Genomic DNA, 23,138 nt, shown 5'->3' with positions numbered 1-23,138 from the left:
TAAAGCTGTTTATTGACCTTATGATTTTATTGATGCTAGTGCAGGATATCGCTCAGATTGTTCTTATCAGTTTATATTAAGTAAGATCTTACTTAGGTAATCTTCTTGTCTCAAGGTAGTCGATGGTTTTGGCTCTCAATGCCAAAGGCTGCATAACAGTTATACCACTCAGTGGATTAATTTAAGAAAATTATTTTTATTCTTATTTTTTTCGTAAAATATGTGTGTGAAACTCATTAAAACCCCAAAACAAACATTTATTATATTACAGAGATTATCAATTCTTAGACGTGATTGCTGCATTCATTTTATTTTTTGGGCTTCCTTTTCTTTATTTTCACCAGGTGTTCTGGCCAGTAAGTCTGTTGTTTTTTTCAAAAGAACAATCTCTCTTCCAGATGTTGCAGTTAGAGGGATGATACAAACCATGTAATACTGATAGGGGTACTTACAATGATTAGCTTTTATTGATTTATGTGAGACCTTTATCCCCTCACCCAAAAGAACTGTTGCTGTAACTGCCTATAATGTGTAAACTTGAGTTTGGTTTCAATTTATCATTGTATCTAAATCTTCTAGTACATCTAACACCCCCCTCCCCCCAAATTAACAATGTTATTCAAAGGTGCCCCTGTGCTCCTTCATCCAGAGTGGGGGGCCATGTAATACAAGAGGTGTGTTACTGGTCAGATCATCAGGTGAAAATAGAAGGAAAAAAAGAGAAATCATTGTAATCTACAATATATTTGATTTTTAGGTTTGGGTTTAATGCCTCTTTAATTTACTAATGACCTTCTAGTGTGCGAAATTCTGAAGAGCGTTGTATGGTCTTTAGAAGAGAACTCTTTAGGGTAACTTTAAGTGGATTAATGGATTTCAGCATACCACTTCATCATAACATAAATACAGAAATACTTTCTGCAACCATATTGATTGTCCTTGTAAAGTTATTTTTCTCTTTGTCAGGAATACGTCTATTAAATTCTCATCTAATGCCTCTGTATAAATATATGAATAGATAAATTGTGGTTCAGGAAAAAATAAAATTTGATGTAAAAGAAAACTATGTTCTGTCAACTTGAAATGCATGTTGATTTCTACCACTAGGGGGAGAGATAATCTAAGGAATGAGCTAAATAATTTACTGGTGCAATAGCTGCTGCTGCTGAATCAAATGTTATTTCATAGCTGGAATTAATTCCGCCCTAGGTAAATTGTTATGGTGGCTTTGGAAATCCATTAATGGGATATATATTGCTAGAAGAATAATGTTTGCATCAGCTTTGGTTTTAACTCTTTAAAGCCTATGGAATAAATCCATTTAAGGCTGCATATAAAACCTGTATAATAATATTTACCTCTTATAGTAATGTAATACAAAATACTTATTTAATTACTGAGGGAAATGATAAAGGTGAGCTTTTTATGATGCTGATCTTGTTTCTTTACATAGAGACCCCCTTTAATTGCATATTTTAGTTAACAATACTGTGCTTGGTCACTGCTACACTGAACACTGAGTATATATAGAACCCTGAGTGTATACTGAACACTGAGTATATATAGAACCCTGAGTGTATACTGAACACTGAGTATATATAGAACCCTGAATGTATACTGAACACTGAGTATATATAGAACCCTGAGTGTATACTGAACACTGAGTATATATAGAACCCTGAGTGTATACTGAACACTGAGTATATATAGAACCCTGAATGTAAACTGAACACTGAGTATATATAGAACCCTGAGTGTATACTGGACACTGAGTATATATAGAACCCTGAGTGTATACTGAACACTGAGTATATATAGAACCCTGAGTGTATACTGAACACTGAGTATATATAGAACCCTGAGTATATACTGAACCCTGAGTATATATAGAACCCTGAGTGTATATTGAACACCGAGTATATATAGAACCCTGAGTGTATATTGAACACTGAGTATATATAGAACCCTGAGTGTATATTGAACACTGAGTATATATAGAACCCTGAGTGTATACTGAACACTGAGTATATATAGAACCCTGAGTGTATACTGAACCCTGAGTATATATAGAACCCTGAGTGTATACTGAACACTGAGTATATATAGAACCCTGAGTGTATACTGAACCCTGAGTGTATACTGAACCCTGAGTATATATAGAACCCTGAGTGTATACTGAACCCTGAGTGTATACCGAACACTGAGTATATATAGAACCCTGAGTGTATACTGAACACTGAGTATATATAGAACCCTGAGTATATACTGAACACTGAGTATATATAGAACCCTGAGTGTATACTGAACCCTGAGTGTATACTGAACCCTGAGTGTATACTGAACCCTGAGTATATATAGAACCCTGAGTGTATACTAAACCCTGAGTATATATAGAACCCTGAGTGTATACTAAACCCTGAGTATATATAGAACCCTGAGTGTATACTGAACACTGAGTATATATAGAACCCTGAGTGTATACCAAACCCTGAGTATATGCTGAACACTGAGTATACGTTGAACACTAAGTATAGGGGTTGATTTACTAAAAGCAAATGGACTGTGCACTTTGCAAAGTGCATTTGCTCCAGAGCTTAATAAATGAGCAGAATCTCTGCTGATCATCCAATCATGTGCAAGCACAAATACTGTTTGTTTTTGTTCCTTGTACTTGGTTATTCTTTGCAAAGTGAAGCCTTACCTAATTTACTAAACTCTGGAGCAACTGCACTTTGCAAAGTGCGCAGTTTCCTTTAGTAAATCAACCCCTGAGTATACACTGAACACTGAGTATACATTGAATACTAGGTATATACTGAGCACTGAGCATACACTGAGCATCGAGGCACATTAACCTCCCTGGCGGTATTTCCGAGTGTGGCTCTGGGTGAATTTTCAGTAACAAAAGCGATAACCCCAAGCCACACTCGGGATCGCATCGCAAGATCCATGTACAGCTTACTTACCTCATCCCCAGGATCCTATGATGTGCTTCCGCTGTGTGTACGAGCCATGTCTCCGCTCGATGTATCACAGCGCCGGGCTCCATTGCTTGTGAGTGCTGCGACACACGTGGATGGAGCACGGCGCCAAATTCAAAAAGTTAAAAACACACAGTAATCTTACAGATTGAAATACTGTATCAAATTATTTCACATCCCTTTTTTCCCTAGTGGTTTCTCCAGTGCCCGGCATGCAGTTTTATATTATAAATACTATTCTTTCTGCCTGGAAACTGGAGATTGTCCATAGCAACCAAAACCGTCCCTTTACATCAAAAGCAGTCTTAGACCTGCTAGAAAACCGTGATAATAAATTGGAATCACTTGCAGAACTGAGCAATAGTGATTCGAGGGGAAATTTCAGTGTTTTTGCTTTGATTACATTATTGAATAATTTTTATTATTATTATATTATTATTTGTTATAATTATTTATAGTTATTTATTATATTATAATTTATGATTTCGTGTTTCAAACTTTATCATACCCGGGGTGTCTACTAGACTCTTGTTTGAACAGATTTAAGTGTGTCATTCCTAAGAATTACAGGCCTACAATAAAAAAAGCCAAATTTCCATGCAAAACATTGTACTGCTTTGATCATCAAAAATCTGAGATAATCATACCGCTAGGGAGGTTAACAGCATTTGCTAGTCTGATATGAGGACAAGGATCTCTTGGATATTATCTAAAGACGGACATCCCTGCAAAAACTAATTTCAGGGAGGTGGCGATTTGAGGCCGAAAAATAGTTTTTAAATCACATTTTCGATATTTTTCACAGTGCAAGGGAATGGGGGGTGTGTGGTATGTGACATTGGATATGGTGTCAGTAGTTTTTTTTTAATTTTAATAATAGATTTTTTTTTTCATTTAATGTGTTTTTAATTTTTTTTCACAATGCTTTTTGGAGGGAGGGGGTTGGGGCAGTGGACAATATTGATAGGGCAGGGGGAAGTGGTGTCAGTAGTTTATTTAATTTATATTTTTTACACTTTTTCATTTTTTTAGAACTTTTTTTATGATAATTTTTTTAGTATTTTTTGGTGGGCTTTGGTGAGATGTCCGGCATCTAAACAGACCCCTGACATCTCCTCCAACAGTAAAAAAATTGTTTTTTCAAAATTGCCGCTCTATTTTTGTTTATAGCGCAAAAAATAAAAACCTCAGGGGTGATCAAATACCACCAAAAGAAAGCTCTATTTGTGGGAAAAAAAGGACGTCAATTTTGTTTGGGAGCCATGCCGCATGACCGCGCAATTGTCAGTTAAAGCGATGCAGCGCCAAATCGCAAAAAATGGTCTGGTCTTTGACCAGCAAAATGGTCCGGGGCTGAAGTGGTTAAGCATCACTGAAGTTGCTGCTCCCTGCCAAATGGAATTGTATTGTATACACATTAATGTTGAACTTCAACCAAAACTTTTCTTTATTTTTGGATAGAGTAAATAGCACTAATTGCACTAACCTTTTACTTGTCCATTGGTGGACGTTCATTGTTTCATTCTCTGTTACTTTAAATGACAATATACAATGTTCATCATTATATTGCCAGCTTACAAAAAACTTATTTAAGAGGCTTGTAAATTCTTTTGGCTGCTTTCCTGTCTGTCTATAAACCTTCACAGAAATGTACTTCATAGCACATTAATGTATCCTTCAGTAATAAAAGGATGCTATGGAACTGTAATATGACAGTGAAGGACTCACTTTGTTGAGCATTGTGGGCTCATAGCCAGTGACTTCTTTAGCTCATAGACCAGATCACATGGCCACCTAGATGCTATAGTTGGTGATGCATGGCTAAGGACAACATAGATACATTTAAGATGATAGGTTTAAAGTATAAGTGCACCCTAACACTAAAATCTAACCCTGTAAAGAAGAAATCAGTATACATACCTTTCTTGAAGCCGATCCGGCCCGATCCCACACTGAGCTGTCAGCTGTGGAGAGCAGACAGCCAACAACGGAAGCCCCATAGTAAGTCTGTTTATGGGTGCCATCTCTTCTCATTAATTTCACAGCCGTTGTCGGCTCTGTCCTCTGCAGAGCTTCCCACCGGACCGTATCGGCTTCAAAAAGGTACCGTATATACTCGAGTATAGGCCGACCCGAATATAAGCCGAGGCCCCCAATTTACCACAAAAAAACTGGGAAACTTATTGACTCGTGTATAAGCCGAGGGTGAGACATCCCTGTGTCCATCCCTGTGTCCCGTCCATCCCTGTGTCCATTCCTGTGTCCCGTCCATCCCTGTGTCCCGTCCGTCCCTGTGTCCCGTCCGTCCCTGTGTCCCGTCCGTCCCTGTGTCCCGTCCGTCGCTGTGTCCCATCCATCCCTGCCTACCTGTGCCGATCTGCAGCCTCTGTGTGCCATGCTCTCCTCGTCTGACAGATGGCGGCCATTCCTCTGTTCAAAAGCCACGCCTCCCTGTCTGTGATAGGCGGAACACTCAATTTCCCAGCAGTCAGTGTTCCGCCTATCACGGAATCCTCTCATCCTCGTCCGTAGTATGAGAATGAGCGGATGTCCGTGATAGGCGGAACACTGACTGCTGGGAAATTTTGTGTTCCGCCTATCACAGACAGGGAGGCGCGGCTTTTGAATAGTAGAATGGCAGCCGTCTGTCTGCTCGACACGCTGATCGGGCAGGCAGACGGCGATGACTCGAGTATAAGCCGAGGGGGGCACTTTCAGCCTCAAAAAAGAGGCTGAAAATCTCGGCTTATACTCGAGTATATACGGTATGTGAATTCTTCTTTATAGGGCTAGATAGGTTAGTGTTATGCCATGTACCCACGACCGGACTTTCCGCCAGAATAGGTCCGACAGTCTTCCCGACTGACTTTTCAGCAGAGTTTCGACAGACTTTCCGAATGAACGGACTTGGCCACACACAATCACAGCAAAGTCCGATGGATTTGAACGTGATGATGTAGGACCAGACTAGAATAAGAAAGTTCATAGCCACTAGCCAATAGCTGCCCTAGCGTTGAATTTTGTCCGTCGGACTAGCATACAGACAAAACGGATCTTTCGACCAGACTCGAGTACGTCACAAAGATTTGAAACATGTTCTAAATCTAAAGTCCGTCTGATTTTTAGACAGCAAAGGTCCGACGAAGCCCACACACGATCAAATTGTCCGACAGATTCATTCCGTCTGACCTTTGCTGTTGAAAAGTCCGGTCGTGTGTACACGGCATTAGATCATGGATGTCTGTAGATGTAGCGATTTTAGTGTTAGGGTGGACTTATCCTTTAAATTAAGCTAAGTTAGAAGAAGATTTACTAAAGACAAGTACACACTCATAGTAAGCAGCTGGCCATATCTCATAAGATAACCTGAACCATGCAGCTGATATACCTTTTATACCTTTTTCATGGCATTATCCTAACGACTCCACTTCTTGGAAGTGGTGATGATAAATGACCCCCGGCAATTTTACAAGGTGCTTAATAAAAGTAATTAATTACATGGCAGAATGGCTTCACTTCATTGACAATGAATTATATGAATAACTTATATAATCGCTACACAAAACATCTTGCAATTTAATGCTATTGTTTAATCAAACCTTCCATTTCAATATGCATCTGCTTTCATTTTCTATGCTATGATTTTCTAGCTGCCAAAAAATGTGAAGGTCAATTTCTTAAAACCATTAGCAACACTGAGTACAGAAAGCCCCCCAGAAATCACATTTCCTCCTCATGTCCTTAGCTCACTCTATTTTTTCCTTCAAGCGTATCTAAATTCAAAAACAAAGATTGAATATATTGCGGATTACCAATCCTTAGATGTGGTGGCTGCATTTGTTTTTATTTAGTTGGTTTTTAACTTTTATTTTCACCAGGTTATCTGGCCAGTAACACACTTCTGTCTTAACTTAGGCTCACACTAGCCTTGCTGCACAATCATGCATTTTTGTGTGCATTTTTGTAGCATGTTCGATTCAGTTTCATGCTTCATGCTTTTTTTTTGTAGAAGGGGGAAGACTGATTGTTAAACAAAAAAACCCTGCCAAAACACACCAAAAAAGCATGTTCATGTGTTTTTCATGCACTTTTCACGATCTCATCACCCATGGGGACAGGGACCCCTTCTCACCTGGGAACAGGGACCCCATCATCCCTGGGGACAGGGACCCCTTCTCACCTGAGGAAAGGGACCCCATCACCCCTGGAGACAGGGGCCCCTTCTCACTTGAGGACAGGGACCCCTTCTCACTTGGGGAGAGGGACCCCTTCTCACCTGGGGACAGGGACCCCCTCTCCCCTGGGGACAGGGACCCCTTCTCACATGAGGACAGGGACCCCTTCTCACTTTGGGACAGGGACCCCTTCTCACCTGGGGACAAGAATCCCATTGCCCCGGGGAATGGGCCTCCTTCTCCCCTGGGGACAGGGGCCCATCACCCCTGGGGACAGGGACCCCTTCTCACTTGGGGACAGGGACCCCTTCTCACCTGGGGACAGGGACCCCTTCTCACCTGGGGACAGGGACCCCTTCTCACATGAGGACAGGGACCCCTTCTCACTTTGGGACAGGGACCCCTTCTCACCTGGGGACAAGAATCCCATTGCCCCGGGGAATGGGCCTCCTTCTCCCCTGGGGACAGGGGCCCATCACCCCTGGGGACAGGGACCCCTTCTCACTTGGGGACAGGGACCCCTTCTCACTTGGGGACAGGGACCCCTTCTCACCTGGGGACAGGGACCCCTTCCCACCTGGGGACAGGGACCCCTTCACGCCTGGGGACAAGGACCCCATCACCCCTGGGGACAGGAGCCCCATCACCCTTGGGGACAGGGACACCTTGTCACTTGGGGACAGGGACCCTTTCTCACTTGGGGACAGGGACCCCATCACCCCTGGGGACAAGGACCCCTTCTCACTTGGGGACAGGGACCCCATCTCACTTGGAGGCAGGGACCCCATCTCACTTGGAGGCTGGGACCCCTTCTTGCCTGGGGATAGGGACCCCATCACCCATGGGAACGGGGCCCCCATCTTCCCTAAGGACAGGAACCCCATCCCCAGACCATGCTGGCTGACAGGGCTGGCGACAGCCACCCTTGGCTGCCAGGATGGGAGGGGGGGGCAGTAAAATCCAAATCCCCAGCCACATACTTCCTCAGGGTAAACTGGCTTTGTATTAGGGAAGCACCTTAAAGTGAGGTAAACCTGTACTATTATCACTATGTTAGGATTTTTATTATCTTAATTCATTAGCAGGTGAATACGGCCCTCCATGCATTTACATACATTGAATCTGGCCCTTAGGTGGAAAAAGGTTGCTGACCCCTGACTTAGATGGACTTTACATAATTGACTAACAAAGTAAAGCCTAACTCTAGCTTACACTTTTTTAACTGCTTGCCGACCAGCGCACGACGATATATGTCGGCACAATGGCACGACTGGGCAAATGGGCGTACCTTTACCTTTTAGAAGCGGCTTAGTGCGTGCGTGCCGCATACTCCTTGAGGGTTCTCGTGGGTCCTGCAGGCTCGATGTCTACTGGGGGCCCGCGATCGTGACACGGAGCAGCAGAGCGGGGAGATGTCTATGTAAACAAGGCATTTCCCTGTGCTGTCGAGCAAAATGACAGGGATCTACTGCTCCCTGCCATCGTGAGCAGTGATCTCTGCAATGTTGAAGTGAGCCCATCCCCCCACGGTTATAATCACTCCCAAGGACACACTTAACCTCTCGATCGCCCCCTAGTATTTAACCCCTTCCCTGCCAGTGTCATTTACACAGTAATCAGTAAATTGTTATAGGACTGATCACTGTATAAATGTCACTGATCCCAAAATAGTGTCAAAAGTGTTCGATGTGATCTATCCCCTATTTTGTAGACGCTATAACTTTTGCACAAACCAATCAATATAAGCTTATTGTGATTTTATTTTACCAAAAATATGTAGAACAATACAAATCGGTCTTAACTGAGAAAGAAATTAGTTTTTTTATATGTTTTTGGGGGATATTTATTATAGCAAAAAGTAAAAAATATTGTTTTGTTTTTTTCAAAATGTACGCTCTTTTTTTGTTTATAGCGCAAAAAATAGAAACCGCAGAGGTAATCAAATACCACCAAAAGAAAACGTTATTTGTGGGGAAAAAAAGGACATCAATTTTGTTTGGGTGCAATGTTGCACGACCGCGCAATTGTTAGTTAAAACAACGTAGTGCCGTATCGCAAAAAGGTCAGGAAGAGGGTAAATCCTTCCGGGGGCTGAAGTGGTTGAACAGCTACAGAAACATATTTTTTTCTTGGGATAAAGGTTTGAACTAGAACTTCTACAGAGCTGGAAGTCGAATTCTAACCATACCAAAGTAAATTTTTTACAAAAAGAAGTTCTAAGGCTATTGCACACCTAAAGAGATACAGACGCTCTTCAGATTATAATAATTTCAGTTACTATTAGAAAAAATGTAACTCAAGTATATTGTGGCTGTCACATATCAAAACACTTTATTAAATCATTTATAAATAACAAAAAACAAATAAAATCATTTTATTCAATCCTATTAAAAGACAGCATTGTCTTATTATAGGAGATCAACCACAGCACTGCATCCAAAAGGACATATGGACCTTATATTACATAAATTAATAATAGAGGCATCTTCCCATCATCGTACTGTAGAAATATCCTACAAGAGGGTTTGCCAGTCAAAGTTAGGTTATTTTTATCTTTTGAGTGAATTTTTACTGTTAGTGGCATACCCCACTTTTACGTACATAACAGGGTTTATTTACTAAAGCTGGAAAGCGCAAAATCAGGCTCACTTCTGAATAGAAACCAATGATTTTATTACCAAAGCTTAATTAAACAAGCTGTTGTTAGAAGCTCATTGGATTCTATGCAAAAGTGAGCCTGATTTTGCACTTTCCAGTTTTAGTAAATAAACCCCATTGTGTACTTAAAAGTGGGGTATGCCTGTACCAATGGTCTATATAACCCTGGCATATTGCATGATTTTTGCCTAATCTATAGTTATTTCTAATTTGTTTTTGTTTTTTGTTTTTTTGTAATTTATACTAGGTTTCCTGGTTTGAGTTTTTATTTTTTATTTTTATTTTTTTATTGTGGTTGTCTAATCCTGCGAGATACAGTAGCAGTCACTTTTTATAAAAATGCTGACAGGGTTCACATCAACATCTAAAGTAAAAGAGCAAGAATATGGTTTACTAAAATCCTTACAATTTGATATAGTTTTCCTACCTGTAGGGGTTAATTTTTTTTCAGCAAATATGTTACCTGGTCTCTGAATACATTTATGTAAATTGTATTACTGGAACTCAAATTGCGCCACAGGGAATAATTTAAAGTTACAGTTTCTTGTGTTTTTTTTTTTCGGTTTATTTTATTTATTTTCATGCAATTTTTTTTACAGTTTAAGTTATATTTACTACTAGACTAATTTTATGTTTATTATTTCTGCATACATCATGATTACACAAGGAGACTGTGCTAGTATACTGTATATACTTGTTAGCTGTAAAAAAAGCAAATCTCAGCATACTTAAAACCTGCATAAAAAGCTTTTCTTGTATTTTAGGCTCAGTTTACAAAGCTTTAACACAAGGAGTTTTTATTTTATTTTAGCCATTTGACTTTCATTTTCACATTTTATTGGATTTAGCAATGTTGTTTTCTTTTAAATAAGGCTTTTCCTTATCCTGGTTTGTTAGCTTTGTAAATGAAGCCTATGTTAAAAGTGTATTCTGAAATAATTTAATATAGTTTATAAAGCCAGAGAGTCAGCTGTGCAGTGGGTTGGGTTTCTTTTGTAATACAGTTAATATAGTAGGATGTAAGGGAACTCAAATACATTCTGAGTTTGAAGTTTGTAATTTTTTTTTTTTTAAAAGATGCTGTTTATTGCTTTAAATTATGTTATATAATACAGTACAGTTGCAAACACACACAATCTTCCTCAAAAACCATTGGGGTTGATTTACTAAATAGACTGTGCACTTTGCAAAGTGCAGTTGCACTGTGCAAGTGCAGTTGTTCCAGAGCTTAGTAAATGAGGTAAAGCTTCCCTTTTGTAAAGAGTACCCAATCACGTGCAAGGATAATAAAAAAAAAACTGTATTTTTGCTTACACATGATTGGATGTTGAAAATCAGCAAAGCTTCTGTGCATTTACTAAGCTCTGGAGCAGCTGCACTTGCAGTGTGCAACTGCACTTTGCCAGCTGCAGTCTTTTTGCCTTTAGTAAATCAACCCTATAAATAACTGGCACAGTCTCATGTCCTTGCATGCTGTAAGTTCATAGTTTAAGTACAGTGGTTGCATTACATTCATAGGCATGTGCACAGGGTGTACAGGATGTGCGCACCAGTGGCGGCTGGTGGGATTTTATTTGCGGGGGTGACAAACACCCCCGCTGGTGGAGCTGCGCTAGCACAACTGCCAGCCACCCCCACGGCACGGTATGGCACTAACACCCCACCTCCACCACTCGCGGTCCTCACCATGGATGCGAGCGGTCAGAGCTGCTGTGGACATATTCCAGCGTGGCGCGCTCCAGTGTCCTCTCCATCTCTTCTCTGCTCCTCCCGGAATTTGGTGTCCAAAAGGATCATCTGATGTTTTGGCCAATCAGGAAATGGGTTTCATACCTGCTTCCCGATTGGCCGGGAGGAGGATCAGTGTTTCAACAGCGAATATTCATTCGCTGTTGCAACACACCTGTGTGGTCTCCGGGTCACATGCTCTGTGACCCGAGCCTGCGCTATTTCGAAGCCTATTAGAGCCTATGTCTCTAATCAGGTGCTTCAAAAATACACCCCCACCACTGTAATTCACCACAAGGGGATGGACACATGAATAGGGGGTGGCCGCATCTATACACTGCATATAGGGGTTGGAGAGGAGAGATGGGGCGGTGTCTGGGCCCTCTAATGGATGGGCTGTCCCTGGGGCACACCCTAATCATCCTGTGCAATGTAGATTTCCCCTGCTCAATTTCCCTAGCCCATGGCATCTGAGGTTACAGAGAAAGCGACTGAGGAATCTCTATCCTCAGTTTCTTTCTCTGTTATTTCACCAAATCCCCTCAATGGGGCTCCTAACATATTGTAAAATAGAAAAAAAATTTTTTTTGTAAAAATGTGTAAAAAAATGTTTGTAAAAAAAAAAGAAGAAAATTGTAAAAAATAATAACAAAATAAAATAAAAAAACAAAAACTACTAACACCAATCTCATTCCTACTGACACCATCCACTGCTCTACTGCAATGTGTGTTTGAGCTTTGGGGTGCACACCCTAATGCAATAGGCTGCGCACACCTATTGTTACATTTGAATCATATATTCACATGAAAGGTATATTTAACCCCCCTAGCGGTAATCCCGAGTCTGGCTCGGGTTGGGATTTTAATTACAGGAGCGGTAACCCAGAGCCAGACTCGGGATCGCATCGCTCGATGCAGGGGAGGAGACAGGGAGAGTTACTTACCTTGTCCCCTGGATCCAGCGATGTCCGCCGCGCTGTGCGATTGAGCTGTCCTCCGCTCGATTCACAGTTCCGAATGCCGCCGAGCTCCGTTCCCTGCGACGTTACGGCGCACGGGAGCGGAGAACGGCGGCAAATTCAAAAAAGTTAAAGTACACAAAACACACACAGCACTGTAATCTTACAGATTACAGTGCTGTATTACAAAATTACACACCCCCTTTGTCCCTAGTGGCCCGTGCAGTGCCCTGTATGCACTTTTATATTATAAATACTGTTTTTTCTGCCTGGAATTTGGAGATTGTCCATAGCAACCAAAACGTGTCCCTTTTTCAGTGTTTTAGGATTTGATTACATTACTGAACATTTTTTATTATTCTTTATTATATTATAAACTTTATCATACCCAGGATGTCTGCTAGACTCTGGTTTGAACAGATTTAAGAGCGTTATTCCTAAGAATTACAGGACTACAAAATAAAACACCAGATTTCCATGCAAAATAATTGTACCGCTTTCAGCACCTTATTCCAGACTGAATCATACCACCAGTAAGGTTAAAGAAAGAAAGATTGGAAATTGAGTATTCATGAGAACCATATTAGGGTTATGTAGTAAGAGTGGATCAAATGCAAAGGCCCCAGATCTTGTCAAAGATTTTAAGGGATTCTTTAGTACAGGCATACCCCACTTTTGGTTTCAAATTTTTTATTGTGAGTAACACAAGAATAAAGGTTACAAACAGAAGTATTCAAGACTGTGAGCGCGGCACATAACGTCAGTTACAACAAAAAAAGAAAAAACATAGTGCATATATCACGGTGTTTATATAACGCTAAACACATTACTAGCGCACTCTAGGTTGGAACAAGGGAACATACTGGTGCATTCGTTAAGAGGACATCCAGTTAAGAGGGGGTGAACCCCCCACCCAACATCAACGTAAAACAGTAAACCAAAGTTGTAGGGACAGAAGAAAATGCGGGGCAAGGGGGATAGTCAACCGAAGGACCTTGTTCATGGCACGAGGAACCCATTTAGGCAAATTGTAACCATAGGCTAGGAAGAGAGAGAGGAGGGGAAGACAAAGCAGGAAGAAAAGACATAGCTAGAGAAAGGGGGACAGAGAGGGAGAGACAGAGTCAGTGTCTGCGGGACCACACGGGGCCCCAGAGGGCCATCAAATTATTCAGTTTCAGGGTGGACTAAGTTTATGGCACAAGGAAGCTTGTGTCAAAGTCTGGAGGGAGAAAGTTGTCTACCCAAGGGGTCCAAATTCGAGAATGGTGAGGGGTACGATCCAGTAATGTTGCCTCAATCTTGCTATGGATCATGGCTTGGGTTACCCTATTTTTAGTTTCAGCTATATGTAGGTTCGGGGTTTTCCAGGCTTTGGCGATGGTCTGCTTCTCAGCCGTAGTCAACTGAAGAAGAATTGGGTCTTGGTATAGTCTCCTTGTATATGGTTTAAAAGTGCAAGGGCTGGGTCAGGAGCTAGGATATCATGTAGTAATGTGGAAGCTATTTTAAATACTGCTAGCTAGAATTGTTGCACTATCGGGCATGTCCACCAGATGTGGGCATGTACACCCCTCTCTCCACAGCCTCGGAAACATGCCGGCGAGTAATTTGGTAGAAATTTGGAGATCCGAGCAGGCACCAGATACCACCGCATAAGCACTTCATAATTAGCCTCCAGAGCCATTACATTTTGGGTGGATGATTTGGTATTGGCCCATATTTGGGACCAGTCCTCCTCATCAAGAGTCAGTTGCAAGTCCTTGGACCACTGCACAGCATAGAGAGGAAGGGCAGTCAAGAGGGTGGTTAGGTGGGTATAGATGGCTGAGATGATACCCGGTGCGTGGGGGTCCGAGGAGCATATCTTTTCAAAGAAAGACATACTTGCAAGAGAGGAGCAAGAACCAATCGTTGACCTGACGAAGTGGGCTATTTGGAGGTACCGGAAGGCTTCAGTTGAGGGTAATCCGCTTTGGGCTTAAAGAACCGAGAAGGGTTTAAGAGAGGTACTAGTGACGAGATCGAGTATCCTGTGAAGGACAGCTTGGGACCAATGGCGAAAAGACCCAGGTTCCGTGAAGGCCGGGTAGAACAGGGGGTGGCCAAAAAAGGAAAGTAAAGGGGAATGTGGAGAGACCAGCCTATAGGGGCCACGCAACCTGTTCCATAGCTTTAACGAGTGACTTGTGATAGGGTTAGTTATGGGGCCACGAGCTGAGGGCGGAATCCATAATATATTAGTTATCAGTAGGGGATATAGCTCGATCGCCTCTAGACTGACCCATAGGGGGATTTCGCTGTTGCGTGGAATAGGGTGACCTGAGCCAATTGGGCAGCTTGATAGTATCGAGTAAAGTTTGGTATACCAAGACCACCCCTGCATCTATCACGGAGAAGAACGGATCTCGGAACCTTGGGCTTGATTGGACCCCATATGTACTTGAATACCCGAGACTGTACAATTCGGTGGAAGTAGGACGGAACTGGGATTGGGAGGACTCTGTACAGGTAGAGGAGTTTAGGCAGAAGAGTCATTTTGACGGCCGTTATTCTACCTAACCAGGATACACAAAGAGATTTCCAGGACTCTAACAGTGAGGTTAGGTGTGAAAGCATAGGGAGGTAATTAGCCCGAAAGAGAGCAGTTGGGTCACCGGTCAATTTTTATACCTAAGTGTGGAAGTGGACCAGAGAAAGGGGAAGCTACTTTGTATGTGGGCCAATTCTTGGGGCGGGAGAGACACATTCAAAGCTCTAGATTTCTGTTGATTAACTTCCAGGCCCGAAATAGTTGCGAATTTATCTAAAATAGGGATAAGGTTCGGAAGCGTTGTTCGAGGGGAGGTCACAAAAAGGAGTGCATCATCAGCAAATAGGCAGATCTTATGGGAAGTAGAAGCCATTTTTAGTCCTTTTATGTCCGGGCAGGCTCTAATTAAAGCGGCGAGGGGCTCAATAGTCAAAGCAAAAATAAGGAGAGAGAGGGGACAGCCCTGCCTAGTTCCTCTATCTATAGGAAAAGCATCCGAGCGGAAACCCGAGTATTTTATATAGGCTTGTGGTTGGTTGTAAAGGGAATTCACCCATTGTAGAAAGTGTGGGCCAAAACCCCAACGTTTAAGGATATAATCCAGGTAGGGCCAGGACACCGTGTCGAACGCTTTTTTAATATCAAGAGAGAGCAGGTGCCATGGGATTTTGCGGGTTCTGGCTATGTGTTGGAGCGGCATACCCCACTTTTAAGTACACAATGGGGTTTATTTACTAAAGCTGGAAAGTGAAAAATCAGGCTTACTTCTGCATAGAAACCAATGAGCTTCTAACCCCAGCTTGTTCAATTAAGCTTTGGTAATAAAACCTGGAAGCTGATTGGTTTCTATGAAGAAGTGAGCCTGATTTTGCACTTTGTAGCTTTAGTAAATAAACCCCATTGTGTACTTAAAAGTGGGGTATGCCTGTACTGTCTAGTACTGTGGGTAAGTTGGTATAAAGAAAGAACGCAAATAATTCACTTCTTCCACTCCAAATATTTGAAGCTAGAGATCTTTGGAGTTTGTAGTTCATTGGCGTTTATCGAATATTTCAAAATATCAACCTGGAGAAGATAATTATATTAATAATAGTAGAGTTATAGTTGTCATGTGTTGAGGTCCATTAAACATTGTTTTAAGCGGATGGGAAATTGTAACATGTTGATGCAGAAAAAAACCCCCACAGATTAGTGCATGCCCTTAAAGCCTGCCCCTGATTTGGTAACGCACAACAAACCAATCTTATATTTATGTAAAACCATAGAAATTAACTCCACTGGGGCTCCTTTTATGGGTTTTGTTCCTGGTTAGGATGTATGGTGAATCCAACCCCATCTACCTGTGGTAAAAAAGGAAAAGACCCAATGACAGGAAATGTATTACATTAGGTTTTAATCAGAACATACTTTTTGTTGCAGTAATTAACCACTTGCCCTCCAGAAGTTTTACCCCCCCTTCATGGCCAGACCTTTTTTTGTGAGACTGCTCTGCGTTAATTTAACTGACAATTGCGCAGTCATACTACGCTGTACCCAAATAAAATGTATGTCCTTTTTTTTCCCACAAATAGAGCTTTCTTTTGGTGGTTTTTAATGTTTTCGCTATAAACAAAAACAGACCGACAATTTTGAAAAAAAAAACAATATTTTTTACTTTCTACTATAAAACATATCCCATAAAAAAATTGAAAATCGTAATTCTTTATCAATTAAGGCCAATTTGTATTCTGCTACATATTTCTGGTAAAAAAAATCCCAATAAGCGTATATTGATTGGTTTGCGCAAAAGTTATAGCGTCTACAAACTATGGGATATATTTATGGATTTTTTTTTCTACTAGTAATGGGGGCGATCAACAGCTTATAGCAGGACTACGATATTGCAATGGACAAATCAGACACTAACTGACACTTTTGACACCTTTTTGGGGACCAGTGACACTAATATAGTGATAAGTGCTAAAAATATGCATTGTTACTGTACTAATGACACTGATTGGGAAGGGGTTAACATCAGGGGTGATCAAACAGTTAACTGTGTGCCTAGCTAGTGTGTTTGTGTACTGTGGGAGATGCTTTTACTAGTGGAAGGCAGTGATCCATGTTCCTAATTTGCAGGAACACAGGATCAATGCCTTCCCTACTGACAGAATGACGATCTGCCATGTTACACATTAGGCAGATCACTGTTCTGGCTCTCTGCCTAATGATTGGCGGAACATAGAGTCCACGGTACCCACAAATCACCTCCCGCTGTGTATAATCACAGTGGGTCGCCATCGATGCGTATGCACACCCCAGACGTGCAAGATCACATACTAGGTATGTGATCCTGGGCAGCAGAGCTGGCTTGCTGCTGTATATGTAAGTTATACGGTTGGCAAGCAGTCAAAGCGGTTGTAAACCTCTGGGTTTTTTTTTGTTTATTCGGTCCTGCAAGGTAAAGGCATAATGTGTTAGTATGCATCATATACTAGCATATTATGTGAAACTTATGTCATACTAGCATTTTATGTGAAACTTGCCTGAAAACTAAGCCCTCCAGCGAAGCAGTGTAATTGCTGGAGCCAGTTTCCACCTTCACCCATCTTCCTTCCAGGTCCGCAGACCTTGGCTGTGTGACTGGCCGGAGCCGCGATGACATCACTCCCATGCATGCATGGGGGTGCCATTATTCACAGCACAGGTATTTGAAGGAACGGCCACCTGTGATGACGTCATCGGCTGCATGTAATGTAAATATCTCCTAAACAGTGCACGTTTTAAGAGATAATTACACTACCTATAGATCAGGGGCGGATCCAGAGTCTAATCTCGGGAGGGGCACTGCTATAAAATATGTTTTTTTGGGGGCAATTTATATGGGAAATGGCTGGTATTTGCGCTTCAATCATTACGGCACCATGGTTGTTATGGTGTCAGGATGATTGAAGCGCATTATTTCTATTAATACATTGTAATATAAAATTAAATGGTTCAACTCACCATACTGCAGAATCAGTGGGAACCCTGAGGATGTCACTTGCCATGTCGCCTGCCACCGAATGTGGATTGTCACTTGCCACGTCACTTGTCACCAAATGCGGATTGTTACTTGCCACGTCACCTGCCACACATTGCGGATTGTCACTTGCCACGTTGCCTGCCACACATTGCGGATTGCCACTTGCAGCGTAGCCTGCCACACATTGCGGATTGTCACTTGCCACGTCACCTGCCACACATTGCGGATTGTCACTTGCCACGTTGCCTGCCACACATTGCGGATTGCCACTTGCCACGTCACCTGCCACACATTGCGGATTGTCACTTGCCACGTTGCCTGTCACACATTGCGGATTGCCACTTGCCACGTCGCCTGCCACACATTGCGGATTGCCACTTGCCACGTCACCTGCCACACATTGCGGATTGTCACTTGCCACGTTGCCTGCCACACATTGCGGATTGTCACTTGCCACGTAGCCTGCCACACATTGCGGATTGCCACTTGCAACGTAGCCTGCCACACATTGCGGATTGTCACTTGCCACGTCACCTGCCACACATTGCGGATTGTCACTTGCCACGTCGCCTGCCACCAGATGCGGATTGCCACGTAGCCTGCCACACATTGCGGATTGCCACTTGCCACGTCACCTGCCACACATTGCGGATTGTCACTTGCCACGTTGCCTGCCACACATTGCGGATTGCCACTTGCCACGTCACCTGCCACACATTGCGGATTGTCACTTGCCACGTTGCCTGCCACACATTGCGGATTGCCACGTCACCTGCCACACATTGCCACTTGCCACGTCACCTGCCACACATTGCGGATTGTCACTTGCCATGTTGCCTGCCACACATTGCGGATTGTCACTTGCCACGTCGCCTGCCACCAGATGCGGATTGCCACGTAGCCTGCCACACATTGCGGATTGCCACGTCACCTGCCACACATTGCGGATTGTCACTTGCCACGTTGCCTGCCACACATTGCGGATTGCCACTTGCCACATAGCCTGCCACACATTGCGGATTGCCACTTGCCACGTCACCTGCCACACATTGCGGATTGTCACTTGCCACGTTGCCTGCCACACATTGCGGATTGCCACTTGCCACGTAGCCTGCCACACATTGCGGATAGCCACTTGCCACGTCACCTGCCACACATTGCGGATTGTCACTTGCCACGTTGCCTGCCACACATTGTGGATTGCCACTTTCCACGTAGCCTGCCACGTAGCCTGCCACACATTGCGGATTGCCACTTGCCACGTAGTCTGCCACACATTGCGGATTGCCACTTGCCATGTAGCCTGCCACACATTGCGGATTGTCACCTACTGTGTCACTTTTCTGCAATCTCTCTGCTGCACACAGCTTCCTACACAGTGAGGGCGGAACTGGAGGGATGCAGGGCAGTGAGAGATGATGTCATCTCCCTGCTCCCCTGCCTGCTGGCTTCCTGATTGGCCAGCAGCCCTCCTAAGCCGCCCAGCTGCCCCCCCCCCTCACCGTCCACTCAGCGCGGGTACCCGCGGAACCGGCCGCGATTGGACCCGCAGAACCGGCCGCGATTGGACCCGCGGAACCGGCCGCGATTGGACCCGCGGAACCGCCCGCTGGTACCCGCGGAACCGGCCCGCTGGTACCCGCGGAACCGGCCGCGATTGGACCCGCGGAACCGGCCGCGATTGGACCAGCGGAACCAGCCTGCCGGTATTCTGGGGGGGGGCAATTGACCCGTTGCCCCCCCCCCCCTGGATCCGCCCCTGCTATAGATAAGGCTTATTTATAGGCTTACCTATTCGTAAAAACTATGCCTTTGAGTTTACTTCCTCTTTATTTGGCTTCTGTCTAAATTGGCCATAGTATGTTCACATATGAAGGTGAGTTAGGGACCTTAGATTGTAAGCTCCTAGAGGGCAAGGAAGGATGTGAATATATGTATATCTATATATCTATATATATATATATATATATATATATATATATATATATATATATATATATATATATATATACTATATGTGAAGTGCTGCGTAAATTAGTGCCTGTAATAAAGAAATAAATAAATATAAGAAACCAGAGGCTGACTCTAAACTAAAATTTTCTAAAACTAAATTTTTTGGGTGAACGGATTCTTTAAGCTGAACCTGTGCTTTGGGCAAGCAACAGGTTCAGTTTAATGATCACCCACAACATCTCATATTTGCGTTCTGTTACTTCCCTGATGCTCTATTACAGGGATCTGCAATTAGCGGACGTCCAGCTGTTGCAGAACTACAAGTCCCATGAGGCATAGCAAGACTCTGACAGCCACAAGCATGACACCCAGAGGCAGTGGCATGATGGGACTTGTAGTTTTGCAACAGCTGGAGGTCCGCTAATTGTAGATCCCTACTCTATTAACTGCCAGAAGAAGCCCAATCTGCAGATTGATCCCTGTCAATGTTTACATAGGGTGGAAGCCTCCCCCGCACCTTCATGTGACAGTGCTGGACTAATCAACAAGCACTTTCACATGTGAAAAAGGTTGAGAACTACATTATACTATACCTCTTACTTCTCTTTCCAAACAGAGTGGCAAAGGGAGTGAAGAAAAGAGGACTATATAAAGGAGAAAGACTGAACCTGTAGCTCTGTCCTGCAAAGAGCAGGTTGACTTTAAAAGCTCCATAATGTCTATGAATGTTTGACATGTTCTATCAATGACCCTTTAAACATACTAAAATACTGTATGTAACCTAGTGAAAACAACATTTTCTTCTGTTCTAGTTCCCTATGTCAGACATTGCTTCGATTATAACGAAGCTAAGGAATATTGGAGAAATTAAATCCAGAGAAATCAAGCAACTCTTCGTAGCTAATGACCCTGGAAACAGACATGAGATGACGTATGAAACCTTCAGGTATGGAATGTGAATGTAAAAGATGGCTGTGCTTTTCCAGTGTGTGCTATATTTATCAATTTTTTGGAGGAATCTATCCCAGCATGCTTTCACTATGTGTGTGATGACTTCATGGTGACCAGAAAGGCAACAAAGGTTACACTTGCATCGCTCTGGTTTCCACAATCTTTCTATTTAGAAGACCGTGCTGAGAGGTCTGATCTATCAGCGTGATTTAGGAAGCCTTGAGATGAATTAATCGTCTTCCTTACAGCACCGGTCTGTTCTTGTGTATTCACAGCTGCACTTCCTAAGTGCATAACTATAACTCTTGTTTGTTTTGGGACATGCAGCACTTGACATGTAATATATATGTCCTAAATGTCATCAGTTTGAAATCTCTGACCACCTACTAACATCTCTTGGTGTTCTTGTCTGATGTTCTGTTGTTAAAAAAAGGTCTGTATCTTTAGCAGGTTTTAGATTAATTGCTTGAAGTAGATCTGCACTCAAATATTACTTAAATGTTCCTAAAGTACACTATATCTAAAGCCAAAACTGTTTTCTCTTTGTTTTTGATAGCGCAGGTAAGTGTCAAAGCCCTTGTTAGTTTTTTGTTTTTTAATTTGTGTGCCATTGGGAAGATTTTCCTTTACTTCCTGTCCAATAAAAACATCAGGAAGCAAGAGCAAATCTTTCAAAAGTGAAGTTTTTTCTTAGACAGCCATTGTTGTAACAAGTGTTACCATTGGAGGACTGGATTGTTTCAGTGACAACTCAAAATTTTGGATTTTCACTCCCTCTCAAGCCCCCATACACACTATCAGATTTTTTGCTGATTTTTTCCTTCAGATTTACCAAAACCATGTAGTGCAAGGGCCTCCCCGATTGTATACAAATTGAAACTCCTGAGGTCTGACCTCATATTATATGGTTTTGGTAAATCTGAAGGAAAAAAATTATCAGAAAATCTGATAGTGTGTATGGGGCTTTAGTCTCAGTGACAATAATTGCTAGGACAAGCAGAGAGAGTGAAAGTTCCTAGCAGGGACACATAAACCTGACTCTATTCTGTCCAACGCTAAAGATCTCTCCAACAAAGCCCTGGACAGCAATAAAAACTCATCAGGGATTCAAATTTTTCCCTACTCTGTTCAAAACTGACTTGAAATACATGTCGACCCTTTGAAGATAAGTTCACCTTTCGTAACATGTTACACCTATATTTAGGGTGTAACATGTTATGAACGGACTGGCCCCCACTTCACCCTGGCAGCTAACTTCTGGAGGGGGGAATTTCAGACAGCTAGCAGGGATTTTCTCTCCCCCACTAGCTGTCACAGTTTAAAAAAACATGGCCGAGTGGGGCTTCGCCTGCCCGGCTGTGTTACTCGTTCACAGTCCTTTTTGAATAGAAAACTACAAGGTCCGGCAGCCTTTGCGGCTGTAAGTTTGTAGTTTTCAATGAACTACCATGGTGCTGTGGAGCGTTGTGGTAGTTCATAATCTCTTCCTGTAAGACTATATCTGCCTGCCCATACTGGATCTATGGGCACACAGATATACTGACAGTCTGCAGGAGACCTGCATGGCACTATCTGTCACTTACCTGGTTGGCGTTGAGCTGACGGGAGGCTTCTACTTGTCCGGTTTCTCCTGAAGGTGGAGACAGGATATAGCAGGGTATGGAGTGGCTTGGGTACCTGGTTGGAGATCCTGGACAGAAGGTACTTAAAGCAGGTGCCAAGCAGCAGGCAGATTTGTGGATTGGCAGATGCAGGTTCACAGCAGCAGGTGCAGAACAGCAAGCAGCAACCAACCAGCAATCAGGTCAGAAACAAGGTATCAGGAACAAGTAGAGTCAAACAGGCTGGGTATACACAGGAACAACACGAGATCAGATCACAGATGGTAGGAGCTGACGACCACTCAATCTTCTGGTCTCTGAAGCCACTTTAAATAGGCAAATGAGCATAAAGTATTCAAGCACGCTCACACAAATGCGCATGCGCACGTGCGCGGAGTGACACAAGTTAGGGCACGTCGAGAATTATTACATGCATGCGTGCAAATTAGGGAACCTCTAGTTGTCATTATTATTAGCACGTGCACACCATGCATGTCTTCGTGCATGGCTGTGCATACAATTTCCCTGACTTCAGCGATCTGCTGATCACTGGTGCAATGCTTTAGAGGCTCCAGGAACAAAAAATATTAAACGC

General features: G+C 42.9%; 1 protein-coding gene across 1 annotated transcript in view; it reads left to right on the top strand.

The window, feature by feature from the left end:
• Positions 1-23,138, top strand: part of EFHC2 (EF-hand domain containing 2) — a 154,008-nt gene that overhangs the window by 94,527 nt on the left and 36,343 nt on the right. Inside the window, exon 11 of the mRNA XM_077480923.1 lies at positions 20,804-20,937. Coding sequence (XP_077337049.1) covers positions 20,804-20,937 — 134 coding nt within the window. The remainder of the gene's footprint in view (positions 1-20,803; positions 20,938-23,138) is intronic.

The sequence above is a fragment of the Lithobates pipiens genome, unplaced genomic scaffold (genome assembly GCF_037356315.1).
Source record: "Lithobates pipiens isolate NorthernLeopardFrog02 unplaced genomic scaffold, aLitPip1_a1.2 Scaffold_16, whole genome shotgun sequence".
Lineage (NCBI taxonomy): Eukaryota > Metazoa > Chordata > Amphibia > Anura > Ranidae > Lithobates > Lithobates pipiens.
This window is presented reverse-complemented; position numbering and strand designations above follow the sequence as displayed.